General features: G+C 36.1%; 2 protein-coding genes across 2 annotated transcripts in view; one reads left to right on the top strand and one right to left on the bottom strand.

The window, feature by feature from the left end:
* The window catches only part of GLB3 (hemoglobin 3), a 63,428-nt gene that overhangs the window by 13,764 nt on the left and 30,490 nt on the right, over positions 1-19,174 (top strand). The window contains exon 2 of the mRNA XM_089822506.1: positions 11,873-12,003. Coding sequence (XP_089678632.1) covers positions 11,873-12,003 — 131 coding nt within the window. The remainder of the gene's footprint in view (positions 1-11,872; positions 12,004-19,174) is intronic.
* LOC149569786 (uncharacterized) lies at positions 3,081-6,375 on the bottom strand. Its single transcript, XM_089822504.1, has 4 exons — positions 5,869-6,375; positions 4,303-5,736; positions 3,879-4,167; positions 3,081-3,760 (listed from the first exon to the last, which is right to left on the bottom strand). The coding sequence occupies exons 2-4, from the start codon at positions 5,694-5,696 to the stop codon at positions 3,197-3,199; spliced, it is 2,247 nt and encodes a 748-aa protein (XP_089678630.1). The 5' UTR covers positions 5,697-5,736; positions 5,869-6,375; the 3' UTR covers positions 3,081-3,196.

The following is a 19,174-nucleotide window of genomic DNA, read 5'->3' as shown; positions in this document are numbered from 1 at the left end:
TTACTTGGGCAGCAAAACACGTCTCAACCAAGCTAGGACAACTTTTAATTGGGTAGTGAAACATGTCTTGACCAAGTTGAGACAACTTTTACTTGAGTAGTGAAACATTTTCCAGCCAAACTGGGGCAACCTTTACTTGGGTAGCGAAACATGTCCCAGCCAAGTTGGGGCAACAACTTTTACTTGGGTAGCTTGGCCGAGACAACTTTTACTTGGGTAGCAAAACACGTCTTGACCAAGCTGAGATAACTTTTATTTGGGTAGTGAAACACGTGGCCCAAGATGAGTTTTATAGTTAGCCAATTTTAGCCCTTTCTTTAGGATTGCTCCCAATTTGTTCCATCTCCCAGACTCAGCCAAATCCCCGTTTCAACCCAAACAAAAACCCATTTTCTTGAGACTCAAGCCCAATGCCAAAACATTATGACACCACTACTACCACAACAACCTAAGCAAAAAATGAAAGAGGGGACCCCCCCCCAATTGTAAGGGGACGTTGATGTGAAAACCTCACAACACACATGAGGATGCAATTTTGTTACTTATTGCATTTATATATATCTTGTTAACTTGTTTGGCTTGTTTACTCATTTAGTGACTCATTAGATGCATCTACTTATTGAATTTTGCAAAAAAATGTATTTTTAATTAAATTTATGGCATTTTAAAAATCCCTGATATTTTTCCAAGAAGTTACCAATTTATTTCTGATATTTGCTAAGAATTTTTTTTTAGCCTTGCCAATAAGTAGCAGAGAACGAGATTCTAAACTATGACATTTACAATAATCAGTGAATTCCCTTCCAAGTGAAGTCTGTCAACATTTAATGTATTTGCTACCATGTGTTGGTGTTTATGATTAGAAGTAGGATAAACAACAGCCAACAGACAAAAATAATGAACTCAAGACACCAATTTATCTTGGGGAAACCCTCCAATTTGAGGGAAAAAAATCCAGCCATACAAGAATTATTTTATTAATGAAAGAGTAGTAGGCCTATTTACAATATGCCCAAAACTAGGCCAAGATTAAAGCAAGGATCATCATACCTATGAAATGTCCCTTTGATACAATCACTCAACAAAGAGTGTCAAAAAATCTATTAGCGAATTCCGTCTTGAAGAATATAAAACATTGCCTTGACCCTCCATTGTCATGCCATTACGAAGTGAAGACCCTTCGTTGTCTTGACCCTTCAATTGAGGACCCTGCAATGACTTCAATAAAAAATAGATTATTTATATATTTCAAATTGGGTTAAAGATATCATTAAAAGGTATACCTCCAACACTCCCTCTTAGCTATGGAGATATCTTTCCAGATATCCATGTCACAGAATCCTTCAACATGACACCCACAAAGGCTACACCCATTTGTGGAAAATATCTTTATCACAAAGTCTCTCAAGATGATAATGTCATGGAATCGCTCAACATGCCGTCCACCATGGCTACTCCCATGTGAGGAACAAAACATATACACAAGCTCACATCACAAAATCACTCAATATGATGTCCTTGTGGTTTCTCTCAACATGACGTCCACCATGGCTACACCCCTGTGGAAAGAAGTATGCACAAGTGCCCATCACATAATCACTCAACGTCATGTTGTTGTGGAATCTCTTAACATGACATCCATTGTGGCTACTCCCTTGTGTGGAATAGCAACATCTCTCAAGGGCTTTCACCTCATTTTTTTTCATCTCAGAGAAATATGCATTACAAAGGATTTGACCTCATATTTCTCTCTCACAGAGAAATATCACTACAAGAGCTTTCATCTCATAATTCTCTCTCATAGAGAAATATACATTACAAGGACAACATCTGTCCAAGGGCTTTCACCTCATATTTCTTCATCTTAAAGAAATATGCATTTTAGCACATTATAAGAGCAGCTGATGTTGAGACTCCTTTTAAGAAAGGGCATCATTCTCACATTGGGATAGTGAGTTTTGCACAACTTTGATTATCACAATAAATTGTAGCTGGCTCCAATGTTTGACCAAACAAGGAGCTTTTGAAGCCACATTGCTTCACCAGCTTGCTTATCCTCTGGCAAAGAACTTGGCATTCTCCATTTGCTGCTCAAGCTCCCTCTGAATCTCTAACCCGATATGAAGGAAGAGTCACTACAACGTATTTGCACACCCAAAATAGGCAATATAACTGACATTTTCAGAAAATACTAAAAATCTTCAAGACCTCCACATTAAATAATAAGTGTTCTTTTTCGGAACTCCCAGTCTACAACTACATTTTTCACAGCAATACAAAGTTCAAGCTACATGTAATGGCGATTATAGGAGACTCCAGGCAGCCTGACCTGGAAATCATAAAGTTATCCAAATCATAAATGATAAAACAAAACACCAATTTCATTTACAATATCAACAAAATAATAGAATGCTACTCTAATGTCTGAAGCCTAACAATTTATCATAGAAGACTCTAGCCAGCTCGATCTGGAAATCATAGAGTTATTCGAAACATATACAATAAAACAAACCACCAATTTCATTAACAATATCAACAATCTAATTAAAATACAACTACTCTAATGTCTAAAACCTAACAATTAATAAATAGTTGTATAATTCTCATTATATGAGGATTATGGCTTACACACACTTGGACAAAATCATAAAACTACATTAAATGTGCATATAATACTGTATATTTCATTAACTAATAAGCTATGCTCCACGGAGTTTCCGGGACGGGGACGTTTTAGGGGACGGGAACGTGTTTCCGGTACGGGTACGGGTCGAAGCCAAAATTTAGGGGACGGGACCTCAGGGGACGGCTATAAAATATAGGGAATTTTAAATTTTTTATATATGGAGAATTAGACTTCTTTAGAGATATATTTCTGATATGCATACCATAACAATGATAAATCATAACATTGATAAACCATTCACCATAGAATACATGGAAATTGAAAACTATTAAGATTAGAATCAAAATGAGAATATGATATGATGATATATCCGAATATCGCATACAATTAGCAAAAATGCCCAAAGGCTCCAAGTATCAATCTATCATCATCATGCATGAAATGAAAATCAAAATGACACAATGAAAGTAAATACTAGAAGTGTAAATGAGATGTCCAACTCCATAATAATCAAAAGCAATAATGTATCTGAGTATCTGAAAAGCAGAAAGCCAAATATATGGCTGTCCTCTAGGAATCTAAATCTCTATCTAAATCAAGATCATCATCAATCTCATCCTCTGAATCACTGGCAGGGGTAGGCAGAGGGTCCTCATCCAATGGAACTCCAAGCAGCCCTGGGGGTGTGTTATCCTCATCAATCTGCAATGCATCCTCAGGATTAACATCCCAACGTAGTGCTGGAGTCTGTCGATACTCAAGACTTTGTCGCTCCTGTAGTCGCAATACACTATGAACAGCCACAAGCTTCTCTGATCGTCTAGAGGTAAGGTTGTTCCTCTTGACCGATTGAATGAAGCTATATGTAGACCAATTCCTCTCTGCAGCAGAGGAACTCGCAACCTGTGAGAGAAGACGGGTGGCAAGGGCTTTCAGCTCAGGTGCATCTCTACCATGCCATGTCCACCATCCAATCGGGTCCTTTTGAGCTAATGTAGCTCTATCAGTCCTCGCCTCTGGTCTACCAAATGTTGGACCACGAAGATTGGCAAAGTCAAGCCATTGCCCTCGAATTTTTGCAGCATCCTCTGCACTATACATTTTTGAAAGGGCCTTGAAGAAGCCGTCCTTCACCTATATTGAACAAACAAAAATTAAGAAGTGAGAACTTAGAGTTTATAAACTTTACAAATAAAATAAAATATTTAAAAATGTATTATAAAATCAGAATTCTTTAATAAATTAAACTCACCTCCTCATCATTAGATGGAAGCACTCTCCCAGGCCTTGGTGCATACCATTTTGGATTGACTGCATAGGCTGCCATATGAAGTGGGTTGTTCATAGTGTTCCACCTTTTCATTACAATGGGCTTAAGATGCTCCTCGTAGAACTCCAAAGTAGGTTCCTTATCTTTAACAGCTTGCTTGATCTGCCCAAGCATGCTATCAAAAGTCTCATAAATCTCTCCAAGGCTAGGAGAGTCAGTATCAGCATATCTAATGACCTGCACAATAGGGTCAATGAAGGAGCAAATGTATCTGCAAATGAAAGAAAATTGCAAGTGAGAAACATAATATGTTAAAAAAATCAGCAAGTGCTTAAATCAATTTTTTTTTTTTATTAAATCAGCAATAATAACAATTATGATATCCACCAATTCTTAAGTTTCTTACCTCATTGTGGTCCACCAATGTTCATCTAGGATTCTTCGTTTGACAAGTCTTCCATCTGGGGTGCTTGATTCATGCCATCTATTCCACTCTGCATTGACCACCATGGATTGTAAGGCCTCTTGGACCTCAAGCATCCTCTCCAACAAAATGAAGTAGCTAGCATATCGAGTCTCCACAGGCTTGAGGAATTCTTTTTTGGAAAATGTCCTAAATAATGCAAGAGATGTGTGATGATTGCAAATAAACATTTGCACGTCTCTAGCCTCAAACACCATAGTCTTTATCCAATCAATTTTCCCAAAGTCCTTCAAGGTGTTATTCAATGCATGTACACAACATGGGGTCCAAAAAATGTGTCTATAGGTGCTCTCTATTATCAATCCAGCTGATTTACACACACGGGCTGAATCAGTGACTACTTGCACAACATTTGAAGTCCCTACCTCTTCTATAGCATCCTTCAAAATCTGAAATTGGAAGGATGCATCCTTCTTTTTTCCCGAACAATCAATGGCTCTAAGAAAATAGGCCCCTGCTGTACTAGTGACAATAAGATTGATGAGTGGCCGATGTTTGATATCGGTCCAACCATCCATGATAATAGAACATCCATCACTCATCCATGTTTGCCTCATATCCTCCATCAAAATGTTTACTTTTGAGTACTCTTTGTCAAGGATAGTGGTGCGTAATTTAGTCTCTCCTGGTGGTACAAATGAGGGACCAGCAGCATAAATATCTTTGCACATTTGTTTATAGAATGAGGAACGAGAAACATGGTATGGTATGCCATGAGCAACAAGAAATCTGCCAATGGACTCTTCAGCTCTATCTTTTGCTTGTATGTTAAATAAATCAGCCACATTGGTATCTCTCTTAGTCTTGGCCTTTCCCTTCCCTTTACTAACAGTGCTAGTGGGAGTCAATGAGGGTGTGGGTGTGCTACTCATAGGACCCCCGGATTTCAATAACTCCCCCTCCACATACAACCTATTGGCCTCAAGTTTTTCTTCCTCCGTAATTTTTTTGCAACCTTTCACCCCTTGCCCACCTATCCATAAAAGATGGCAATACACTCTTGTGTAGCTCCCAAAATAATGCTTCTTACATAAATGACACTCCCATTCCCTACTACCCCCCGAATTTTTCTTCTTATTCTTGTCTACTTTTGTGGCAAATTGTAGGAGAGGTTTCTTAGGGTTGAATGGGCCTTTGGCATATTGTTTTAAGGCTTTGGAAGGGCACTCAAATGGATTAGGCATAGGGACATCTACATTAGGCTCATCAATGGCTGCCCTAGGTCTTTTTCTTGGTCTTTGTAATTGTGACACTTGAGTTTCTTGCATGGCAACTTCCATGCTATCACTACTTCCCTCACTCTCACTGCTGCTCATGTTTTTGCCTTTGGATTTTACAATGATTTATAGTATACTGCTGCAAGTTATAGAAAAAAAAAATATTTCAATGTTCCATTAACATGCCCTCTTTATGTCATTGAAAAAAATGAAAAATGACAACAAACAACAATGAAGTTTGAATCAAACAAAAAGAAAATAAAAAACATACCTAGAATGAAGTAGAAATGAAGGCAAAACTTTCTCTTCCACCTCCAAAACACACTCCTCTTTTGTTGTTGTTGAATGTTCAATGTTTTCCTCTTCCTCTTCCCAACTTGCAAACAACTCCAAATGAGCAATGAGCTCCAACTTTAACTATTTAAGAAGACACATTAGGGTTAACAACTTAACATCCATGTGGGCCCTAGGCGGAATAGAAAAGATTAAATTTTTTTTTTTAAAAACCATTTTTTTTAACTTTTTAACTCACCCATGGCCGGCTGGAAAATAGGGGACGGCGTGGGCAAAAGGGTACGGGCGAGGGACGGGAACGCCGTCCCCGGTACGGAAATCCGTACCCAAGTTTCCTACGAAATTTTTTTTTGCGTTTCGGGGACCGTCCCCTTTCCCCTCAAAAAGGGACGTCGCAGGGTACGTCCAAAATCCGTACCCGCGTCCCCGTTTCGTACCCGGTACGGGTACTAGGGTACAGAGGCAGGGGACGCGTCCCCGTGGAGCATAGCTAATAAGATAATGCTAATTATCAAGCATTAAAGAGTAAATCTTTTTATATACAATAACTTGAATCCTGAGCTAAGAAAATACTCTTCTCAATTATTGTTTTAGAAGGTTGATGTAGTCCTTTGATGTAAGTTCCCCTTCCAGATTTGAACCTTTTGCATCTCTTCTTCAAGTTAACCAATTAATTCTTCACCCAATCGCACACTGTTTTCTCCTGATTTGGCAGCTCCAGGCCAAGCCAGAGTACCCAAAATAAGAAGCTGTTCATGTCACTGGTAAACCTTGAAGGCTGAAAACATCAGAATCACCCTTGTCTGCCCAGATTAAAAGACTAACTTTGAATTCCAAGAATAATTTCTGTACTATGGTCTTTGATGAATAGGTCTACACCATTTGAGTTACCACATTAAATTCAATCCTTGGAAGTCGATAAGTGAATACATCCCACATTAAAAGAAACGTTTTCTCTAAGAAGGAATCGAGCAGGTACCTAAACACCCATCTTGGTATGCAGTAAACTTATGTGACTGACATTAGAAATATTTTCTCCAGACAGCAGAATAGACCAAAAATGTCAGCATTGACAATATTAATAAGGATTATTAATCCTCAATTTCTACAATTTATATCTCTCAGCTATAGAAACAATGTCAGGCCCACAAGAACAGTTAAGCCAATTTTTCATACAACCATGGCAAGTGAAAGAGCCATCTAATACTCAAAATTATAAAATACTATTTAGATTAAGCTCACACCAAATATATTCTGCCAATCTTAAAATATCGAAAACTTTATGCCTATTTTCCAAATAAAATATACTACTCAAATGCCTCAGTTCTGCAAATGTTTAATATTAGAAATTTGTTTCTGGTTGAGATTCTTCACATTCAGCACAAATGTGGACCCTGTTATGAACCGAACCTCAGAAAAATGAACCAGGTTTCTGTCCAGCTCCTCTTTCAAGCTTCTGAAGATTTGTGTCTCCAGAAACCTGTTTCAATGACAAGCATCAACAATTTTATCAATTAAACATTTGAACATTCGAGAACCTTGAGTTTGATGAGGCTCCATTATTATCTGCCTTTGCTCTCCCCAAATTGTATCTGCTCTGATACTATGTTGGTTTTTATGATCAGAAATAAGATGAACACCAGACGGTTTTTATGATCAGAAATAAGATGAACACCAGACAAAACTAATGAACTCAAGGCATAACAATCTATCTTGGGAAAAACACTACAACTTGAGGGAAAAAAATCCAGCCACACAAGAAACATTTTTTTAATGGAGCAGTTGACAGATAAACAATATGCCCAAAACTAGACCAAAGCGGAAGCAATGATCATCTTTCCTATGATCTGCAGACAATAAATGAAATATTTCTTTGATATCAGCAAATTCCTTCTTGAAGAATATAAAACATTGCCTTGACTCTTCATTATCTTGCAGAGGTGGCCCTCAATGCAGTCATGGTGTTGGAGATATAGCTTTGGGAGATATATCTCAAACACCATGACTGCATTGAGGGTCACCTGCACTTCAGCTTCATTGTTTGTCCCTTCACTATTTGTTTTTCTCCTTACACTTGTGTATTTACTTTCAGGCCCTTGCTACAAAGCCTGCTTTTGAAGAACCCAGGTTGCCCTTCAACACACCATCAAAGTTAATTTTAATCGAACCTTGTTCCAAAGGCTTCAAACTCCCTTTCAAAACCTCCTGATTAATTGGATTAACCCAAAATTGCCCATTAATGGGTAGAACGAAAAGTAGATTTTTGAAGAGCTAGTTCCTTCATCTTGCCATAAGGAAGATTGTAATTGAAATTTAGAAATCAAAATGAAAGCCTCACAAAAGATTTAAATTGAGTCGAAGAGTAGATTTTTGAAAAGCTAGTTATTTCATCTTGCCATAATGAAGATTGTGTTCGTGCCCAAAACTGCAGATTGGAATCCTATGAGCCTTGCCAACTCAATGCTGGGATGTCCAATTGGTTATGGCCAACTTGACAGGACTGATCGATCCAAATCCCCTGTGCTTCTAGCCAAGGTGGGTGCACATCCTGGACAACAACTTCGATCCAAGATCTTAGAGCAGATTGGTTAGAATACGAATGCAATAAAAGTTTTCCAAATGACAAGAATTATAGAAAGCTTTTAACTTGCAAATTACAAATAAAGAATAATGAATGAATATATGTATTTTTAATAAAAATAATTATTATAAATGATTGCAACAAATGGATATATTAATTCTTCAATGGAAAGATATGAAATAATTGCATGCGTATGGATTGTGAATAATGAATAATACAAAGACCAATGCCCAAGGGCGATAGAGTCAATATTATAAATTTAAAACATACAATTTTATAAAATTCTATGCATATAAATTATAAACAATTTAGTAATCAAAATGGGACGGAATTTTAAAATAGGCTAGACTGTTTTTTAACTCTTTCAGAGACAAACCAGATATGAATTCAAAAACAATTAGATATTTCTCAATATCTATTTTCTATTTTAAAATGCTATAATTGATCATGTTCACTTATCTATCATATAAATTATTTATAAAATTAAAAAATAATAATAAATAAAAGACAAAACTATATAACACTTTAACCCTAAAGCTTTAAGCTAATAAAATAAAATAAAAATTTCTTACGATCATGCTTCAAATAAAACTGCACTAGAGACATTCCTTATAGATGATTCATCCAATGCAGTTTGATTCCAGAATGACATAAGAATTTATTTAATAATCCACAAACCATGGACTTAGTGCAAAAATTCATTCCATTACCAATGAAAGAATATAATATATCAAAGTGCCTACAATATGCAAAAATTAAGAAGAGTATATATGAATTGTATTTTGTTTTGATTTTCATCATATATTTATAGATGACAAAGGGGTGCTCACCTTTTCATAAAGCAACGCACCCTTTCAAAACTAAAAACTAATTAGTAACTTCCTTGAATATTTGCTTGTTTATTCGAAACATCAAACCATTAGACGTGAATCGGGTTGTACAGGGAAAACAGGGGCGTTTTATTAATGCTCATCAAGCATCCGTCCAAACACCAAACGCACGTCTTCCGCAAGGCTCAATCGTCACCTAGATATCATACGCCAAGAGCATTCTGATCATCTCAGACTTCTATCATTAACAGCACCACATTACCATTGTGTATCCAATCACGTTTGTGACAGATATCGAGTTTTTTGGTGAAGATTCTTCTAAATCTGTATGCATATGTCTGAATCAGGAATGACGGCAAATAGTGATTTTGAAGGACTGCGATCACAAATGATAACTTTCCTGACAATACTCCACTCTCGATATCTCTGAAGATGTTTTATCATTCATTTCACAGTGAGTACGCCCTGCAATGAAATCAAAAGAATATTAGATACATAAATGAAATTAGAATCAATAGCTTTTGACCGTTGAAGTAGGATAATGGCATGAATACTGTTCACGCGCTCTAGAAGGCTTCAAAATCGATTTTGGAGGAATGATATCGACAGCCCCGGGGATGAGAGAAATCACATCTTCCATAATTCTGACGGCTCCTCATCAATTTGTAGCAATCCCTATTACGGCTTTGCCAAAGTTTTCTTCATACGCTATCAACAGACTGTTATCAGTGATCTTCATTCAATATACTCCTGGCGGCACCCATAGCTGACGTGAATGGTCATTGTCAAAAGTTCGAGCCTTCAATTTATTAACTTGTGCCATATTATATTCCTGCAACATACATGTGATAGGTTTTCGATATTAATCTCTGTCGCCACATCCATGTCGCTACTGACCAATATATTCATTGGGAACTTTATATGCCATCGGCCCTCGATGTGTGCAAGGATTTACGTTTGCGATATATTGTGTTATTTCCAAATGTAGAAAACAATCTGAATCCTTTCCGCTAGACCTGGAAACATTCTTTGCATATCTGAAGCTCCCATCACTATCGGTCTCATGCCTGTTCATAATGCTATGCTTGAAGAATGCAGATGATTACGTCCTGTGGATTGTGCACTTCAATATATTCTGGCCCAGACAAAAGACATGTATTACATCCATAGATATCCATTGCTGAAGACAGTATTGCATTGCTAATACTCGTGTTCTTCGTCAGATACTCCAATCAAATGACATGTTGTGCGGGCACTCTTTTGTTGACTTGTTATGTTATTCATTTCAAAAGTCTTTGCACTGGATCGCTTCAATATGAAACTCTTTTTAAACTGTCAACCTATTTCAACACCAATGGTCACTTTTGGATCATACCAATGTCATTTCTAAAATGGAAGTAAATTTAAGCTCCAATTAATTGAAATTTAAAAATAAAAATGAAAGCCTTACAAGAGATAAAATTCAGTTGACAAACCTCAAGACTGATTGAAAGGATTTGAGATCATTTTTTTTAATATTTCAGAAGATGGCAATGGCTGTCATCCTATTCAAATTAAGACTCTATATGCTTTAGAACCCCATGAGGTAATAGAATTTTGGTCAAATCAGCACTGGAGATATGGTTTCTGTTAATAGCACCAAATCAAAGTCAGTTGATATGATCATAGTACAATAAATCAATGTTCATCTTGATGGTTAGGGTCTCAGATATTTCGGGATAACACTTTCTTTGAGAAGTGTGCTTATGCTCTTTAGGGTCTATTGTATCATAAAATTCACATGACCCATGCTTTAAGGGAGTGCTTCAACCAAAAACACATTTATTCTTCAGTTGTATCTGATAGTGAGACCAAGCCTTGAGCCATTCTTTTCTTTTTAAAATTTTTCTCTTCATTTAGCAACTCCCTACTAAAATTGGATTCCTGCTCACCTGCCTTGATTCACTGTAAGATCTAAGAGAGAAATTGTACCTGGGATTACAAAATTCTGAGGAAGGTACTGGTAGTAAGTACGAATGATTTAGTTCCTATAGTCATAGTCTAAGATCACTTTCCAAATTATATGTGAAGAAAGAAAATGAGAAATGGAACTCACACTCTGTCATTAATGATATCAGGGCAGTTGGCTCTCCAGGGTAGGCCTCAGGTACAAATTTTGCTCATTTTGCACCATTGCTTACCTGCAAAGCAAACCAGCATCATATGATTTGCAAACAGTTTTTGCTTAGTTAAATGACTCCATTCTAGTTGACAATTTATTAAACTTGTAATGTTGAGAAGAATCTGTTTTAGAGAATGGATCTGCACTTTCAGGTGTCTTAGTCCTTGTGCTTGCCTGTACAATCTTCCTATTATTGAATTTTTCATGTATCTTTTAAAAATATACTGATGAATTGTTTTTGAGAACAATGCCCTCTTTTGAATGCACCACTGTTACTTTTCATCTTCACAGGAAAGTGTACATATTGCTTTGGGTTTGTTACCTAGGAAACAATTTCTGGATGGCAGTCTGCAATTTTGTGTTGTGCACATTTCTTTTGATGGATAATCTGAATTATTTCCTAGGACAGGGTCTATGCAGATGATCAGGAATGGTTCCGATCTATTTTTTCAAACTCAAACAAAGAAGATGCAATTCAAAACCAATATGAATTCTTTATACAGAGAATGGGAGGTCCACCACTTTTTTCTCAACGGAGAGGTATCTATATGAAGTTGGATATGCTAATTTTCTTTTATTATCAATTTCTTTTCAATTTTATCTTTTTCTATTATATGAGTGGATTCTTGTTTATTTATCTGTTGACTCTTTCAGAAAAAAATAAACTGGAAAAATTGTAATGAGCGTAAACATGCTATACTTATTCCTTCAACATGAAATTTGAAGGCAATTGTAACCTATAATGTTTTGATTATGTTTTGACTTTGTTCTAAATGCTCTCTAATCCAGGAAAGAAGGTCGTTGAAACTCTATTCTTTTTTATATTTGGTAAACTAAAAGAGACTAGATAGTTATGCAATAAAACAAATTAAACCAATACAAGAAATAAACAAATAAATTATTGGACTTATAATAGAATTCTGACAAAACTCTTAGATTTCTGAACCAAGGCAAGCATAACTATCCCTATTTGCAATCTTAAACCATGGGAGCCTTGTTAATGTTTAGCCCAAAAATAATGATAAACAGCAATAAACAAATAAGAATAAAATAAGTACAAAAGAAAATAAGAATAAAATAAGTACAAAAGACATGATAAATTATCATGGGAAAACCATTCAACTTGAAGGGAAATACCTAGACACACCAGAAAAATATTTCTTTTATTGATAATAAATGTTCAAGTACAACACTTTTCACTTGATGCTGTTCATAATCACACAAGGCAATAATATATATACAGAGAGAGAGAGAATTGAAAGACCCTTCATCACAATCGAAGGTCTTTTCAATTTCCAAATACAAGACTCTTCATATTTCCAAATGCATGATGCTTTGTATGACACATGTTTCTTCATATAATATTATCTAAGTTATTATGATAAATATCTTCGTCAGCTATTGACACGATACGAAGGTATTATCTCTAGTTCAATATATAGAAAAATCAGAGATAAAGATCTTTATCACAGCTACAATTTTCAACACTCCCTTTTATCAGGAGATAGATCCTTAGTATGGTAGGCACACATAGCTTCAACCAAAGATGTCAATGATCATAGCTAAAAACATATTATCTCAGCATAACATAATTCACCATAGTTGCTTCATAAGCACATAAAATTAAAGTCACAAAGTCACACACATGACTTCTACCATGCCTACTCATAGAGAGTGGTCCACGATACCTACTTGCAAAGGATGGAACAAGGGCTTTCACCTCTAACTCTCCCATAGAAGAATGTGTTTCCACCATGCCTACACGTAGATGATGGTTCACCGTACCTACTCTATTAATGTTATGCACAAAAAAATTAGATAAATGCCAATAAAGAAGAACAAAATAGGAAAAAAGGACACAAGACTTTTATCCTCGAAAAGCCCTTGTACTTGAAGAAAAACCCAACCACACTAACAATATTTTTCCTTTTATTAACAATAAAAATGTTCAAGTGTACAATGCTTTTTACTTAATATAATATATATAGAGAGACTCTTCATTACACAATTGAGGGTCTTTTCAATTTCCAAATATACAACTTTTTGTATTTTCATATGCATGCCTCTTTGCATGGCACATGTTGAAAAATATTGTTAATGTTGATATAAGATTGTTTTGAAGTGAAGAACCTGTAATGGAATAATCATTATTTTGTCAATGTTGTCAAACCTGGTACCTGCTAGTGAGACAGTTGCTTTTTTGGTCTGAAAGCTATCATTTAGTTGATTGATGAAGAGAAGTTGAGAAGAGGAGATAACAATAGCGCCTAGAGAAAGGTTGAGCTATTTGGTATGTAAAAGAAGCACTAAGACTAAGTAAGACATTGATACTATAGTTTATTGCTTATCTACATAAAGATTGAAATGAAAGATTACTCAAGTTAAGACTGGAAGAAGATCAAGTATGAAAAGTGTCTGCCTAGCCTTGCCGAGCAATCAGTGCAAGCTAAGTAGAAATCAATGGAAGTCAAGTGAAAAACAAGTGGTGCTGAGCAAAGAAGAAAAATAGTGCAAGCGGAGTGATTGGTAGTATATGCTGAGTAAAGTTTAGTTGATGTCGAGCATCATTAAACTTTAGTGTTTGCTGAGTAAACTACTGTTGGCTGAGTGAAAGAACAATATAGAAACCAAGTGACAACATGTTGATGCTGATTGCCAGTGAATATGTTTAATTGAATATTTGACGAATACGAGCTGAGTATTTTTTTTCTTGAATTATGTGAAGCGTGTAGAAGATAACTATGATGAGTTGGTGGCACAGAATTTAAGGTAAACCATTTTGAGGCAAATTCAAGGAAGACTGTAGAAGAAGTTTTTAGAGGAATCAAATGAAAAGTGGGTAGATTCATTGTATCCTACCTAACCCTAAAATGGACGATTGTGGTTAAGCGGCAAAAGGTCTTAATGCTCTATTTATAGAGATAGCTGGTTAGAAGCAAAGGTTGTCATGTGTGAGAATCTAAGGAAGACAAGGATTCTAGGGTATTGCTTCATTTAATGGCCGAACAGAAATGACTGCAGTTGGAATGCAAAGCAAGAAGGCTTAAGAGTATGAATGCTTGAAGGTTGAACAAACTATCAGAGCTGAAGTGTGGGAAAGCCAAGTAGAATGGAGGACTGGAACAAAGATCTGTAATCTGCAAGTGAGTTGTAATTTGTTATTAGATCAAGCCTTACTGTTACTTTCTAATCATTGTATCACTCTAGGGTAAATCCTTTGGATTAAGGTTGACATAACAATCATTTGTAAATCCTTTAACCGGGTGACATTTTAATGGAATGGTCTAAATTCCTCTAACAAGGCTCACTCCTAATAGGGTGATTGAAGTCCTTTAACTAGGTCACATTTAACAGTGTGTATTGTAATCTTTAACAGGGTTGAATGAGTAGCATGTTACAGGTGGTTTTTCGATTTCCATGTAAAATCCTTGTGTCAAATGTGTTATTGAATTTGTTATGTTTCATGTTTACATTTCTGCAAAGTTGTTTTGACCTAGGACAGTAACCTACAAAGTTTAAGTATTGTATGATCTAATGCATGCATGACAAGGTTTTATGGATATGGGTCTACTAAGCATTGAAAAGTTTTATTTGTACGTCTGGACCTTAGATAACCGATTCACCCCCCCTTCAGTTGTTATAAAGAATTCCAACAGTTGACCCTACCGGTCTCATTGGCATTATGAAGGGTAGTTGGTGTAATAGATGCTTTACACACCAAAGTGTTGTCATTGATTGGCAACTGGTCAAGAGTATACCATCTTGTGTATTGGTACAGTAGACATGTACATTGGTCTGCATAGGAGATGGAGATAAGATGAAGACTGTTATAGTCAGCATGAAGAGTCATCACTATGACATGGCAGATGCAAACATTGCAAACATTCAAATGGGATTAGCATTTAGACAGAGCGACATAAAACATAAAGGATAAAGGAGTTGAAGCTAGAGATAGAGAAAACTGGCAGAGCTACCAATCTAGACCCCTGTGAAGCACTCAGTGGTAGAATTCAAATTTTGAATTCACTAATTTGAGTAGGATAATTTTCTAGGGCTTCAACACCCAGAAATAAAAAGGACTTCACACATCTGAAACTGTGGTTAGAGAAAATGGCGCAAGTGTTGAGAAGTGGAAAAACTTGAGAAGTGCGGAGAGTTTGTGTGTGCGAATAGATGCATGAGTATGTATGAATAAAAATGAGAAGTGTAAAGCAGATAAGGTGAACCATTTTTGAAGGAAGAAGAGAATGAAGAACAAGAGCTATTGAATAGAGGACTGAGGCGAAGGCTACATTAACCTGAAAGCAGAGTTGTGCATTGTAGAGAAAGAGCAAGTAGATAAAGGCAAGAACAATTATACAGAGACTATAAAGGAATTCACCCAAGCGGCAAGAGGAGATCAAGTTATCTTCTAAAGGTTTACTCTGGAGATCTATCAAGCAAGGTGTGCTACATCTATTAGATCACATTTGATTGCTCTCAAACCATTGTAATAATTTTGTAAACTTTTAATCGAGCATGCTTTAGTAGCAAGCATATGATATATCCTCTAACAAGGTGCCTCTAAGGAGTGCTAAAATCCTTTAACAAGGTAGCCTTGACAAACTGATTGTAATCCTAACAGGTTGTAGACATTCTTAACCTGATGTGTTCTCAAAAGAAGCAAGTCATAGCTCCTAATTGGACAACCTTTTATTTGTAGTAAAAGGCTAGCAGGTATATTATCACCACTGTGGATTTCATCCTCTCATTGAGGGTTTCCACGTATAAATCTGTGTCCATTGATGAATGCTTTTGTGTGTGATTTTACATGCTTCTACTTTATTGCATTTATGATTGTGTTGGCATTTAAGTGGTTGTTGTTCAGTGTGTTTTAAATGGTTAAGAGAATAACCAGTTTTGGAGTTGGTACTGATTCACGCCCCCGTTTAGTACTGGTTGGGACTAACAAGTATCATCTCGAATTTTATTACAAATGTCTTCTTTAGCTGAAGATGACCATATCGGTCATGATGGTCATATTTTTATTTCATAAAATTAGAGATAAAGTTCCCTATTGCAGCAACAATATTCAACACTCTCTCTTAGCAAGAGAGATCTTTAGTGTGATAGTCACACATAGCTGCAACCAGAGATGTTAATGATGAATTCTTATTAAATAGATTCTCATATAAAAAAAATTTAATTCATCATGGTAACATAAAATAGAGTCGCATACATGACTCCCACCATACCTCATTGCAGAGGGTGGAACATGGGCTTTCACCTCAAACTTCTACCAGAGAAAAATGCAATTCCACCATGCTTCAATGCAGAGGGTGGATTCAAGGGCTTCCACTAAATTTATTAGTCATGGATTCTCTCAACATAACAATAAAGAACAAGCAACTTATTAATATTCAACAAAAAAATCATGGAATCATTCAACGTGAAATGCCTGCAAGGATCACAACCAACTTACATCATGAGTTCTCTCAACATGATGCTGTCATGGAATCTCTCAACATGACATCCAACTCCCATCATAGAATCTCTCAATGTGATGACATCATGGACTCTCGACTTTGATGTTCACTATGATTTCCCTCATAAGTGAAAGAGTTATCATAGGTGTCCTTATGACTTTATTAATTTGACATGAATAAGAACTCATAATCAACAAGAAGGAAACTGATAGCTGAGGCTCGTTTCCAATAAGAGTTTCAAATTCTACAATACCTAACTTTGATCATCACTAGAAGATAACTAATGAAACTTCCCTCTGAAGCTAAAACATCTCCCTCTGAATATGTATCATCAAAGCAACATCTTCATCTCATTGCGTCTTAATGATTTTGCAATCAAGGGATGTATTAGAAACTTATAAATCATACATAATTTCCAGTGTTATAATATGAATTCAAGATCATTATTAAAAAGTAGAATACTTATCTTTGGGAGTCTTTAGAAGATAAAACTAAACCAATCAAAATTATGTCACCAATTACTGGTTTGAGCTATTTGATCAAGAATGGTATTGAGTCTTCCTTCATGGATGCCACAATCAACAACACCTGATAGTCTCAGGGCTCTCAAAAACAACTAGATTTATCAATAATTTCAAATGTTCTCTTCTCTCAACTTCACTGTATATATGTCCAAACAATCATTTTAATTTTCATCAATTCAATGCCACAAAATATTTGAGTAAATAACTGAGAATTATAAATTTATAAATTATTGATGAAGTCACTACATGAAGTCGCCACACACATAAGATATTTGAACCAGCCGATTAGCACACACCATTGGCTAACTCGTTTTTGCCGAATATGAAGGGAGAAAGGAAAACAATGGAACCAAACCATAACTCCAGCAAGAACTCTTCACGATTCACACTTATCATGGTCTCTTATATGATATTGCATCCACAGGAGCACGACTTATTAAATCTTTTGGTTGTCGATATAGAATGAGCTTGCATCCACACCATCACCAATGGGCAAGACAGATATCCAAGAGACGTGCAATTTAAGAATGATGAAAACCGATGAGAGACTTGAGACTTTATTCGAAGATGACAAGATTGTAGATTATGGAGGACTTCCTCCCCTATAGTCTTGGAAACATACATATGCAGCTCCAAAAGATGCACAGAGATCGCTAGAACTTGAAGAGCAAACAGCTTGCGATAAACGCAAATGCATATCATAGATAAGTCACGGACTATGCAGATTTTGATTACAATGCGAAGAGTCACAAACAACATGAGACGATACCAACATAAAAATAGGACAGATCAATAGCAATTCTTTGAATGTAACATGCTTTGTGTCTACTCTACTCTATTCTGAGTCTCTGTGATTAGCATTTTTGACTTATCTTTCTCAAGAACAGTTTTGACTTCCTCATAATCAATACCCTGAAAATTTGCTTTTGAATTCCCGTAATGCATACCATAAACAGAACCAAAACCCCTTTCAAGGCCTATTCCCACATCACAACCACCGCCTATATCATGTCCCAGTGTCTGCAATGACTTCCCTTTAAACCCCCAGCTAATGCCAAAATCTCAAACCCCACTCCAAATCCATAAACGGAGTTCGAGTAGGTGTGAGCAGAAACAATTTAAGTCACAGTGTCTTGCCTTTTACTGTGCACACTACAGAAAATTTTCCTCCTTCGTGTGCGTATGCATCGCAGTTTTATTCATCAAATGCTCAACACAAAACAAATACAAAAAATATCTTTAGCGATTTTCTCAGTCTGATATTAGTTTCAACAAACCACAACTGCTATATTCGAAAGAATAAAAAGATAAGAACTGACAGCAAACTGAAATGAAAGATGAGAAGGCAAGGGACCTTGACCCGCAATTTTAATAAAACTGATTAAGTCTTCAAAATGCTAGCCGATGATAGATGAATACTCAACAATAATGCCATGTCATCGTAATGCCACGATAAAGAAGGTGAGAAAGATTTATCGACCATCTTAGAAGAAATGCATCTATTTCACTGCTACTCAAGATTTGAACATATGCAGAAAACCTAAAATGTTTATGAGCATTGCAGCATATACATGAAAAGGGACTACCTTAACTATTGTAATCAAAATTGGGCTTTGATACTATTATAATGTTATGGCCAAAAAATATTAGATAAACAACAATAAAGAAGAACAAAATAGGAACAAATAAATTTTATGTTGGGAAAACCCTTCCACTTGAAAG

Source organism: Cupressus sempervirens, chromosome 3 (genome assembly GCF_028749045.1).
Source record: "Cupressus sempervirens isolate cs-2001-9-10 chromosome 3, ASM2874904v1, whole genome shotgun sequence".
NCBI lineage: Eukaryota > Viridiplantae > Streptophyta > Pinopsida > Cupressales > Cupressaceae > Cupressus > Cupressus sempervirens.
The sequence above is the reverse complement of the archived record's forward strand: the minus strand, read 5'-3'. Positions and strand labels throughout refer to the sequence as shown.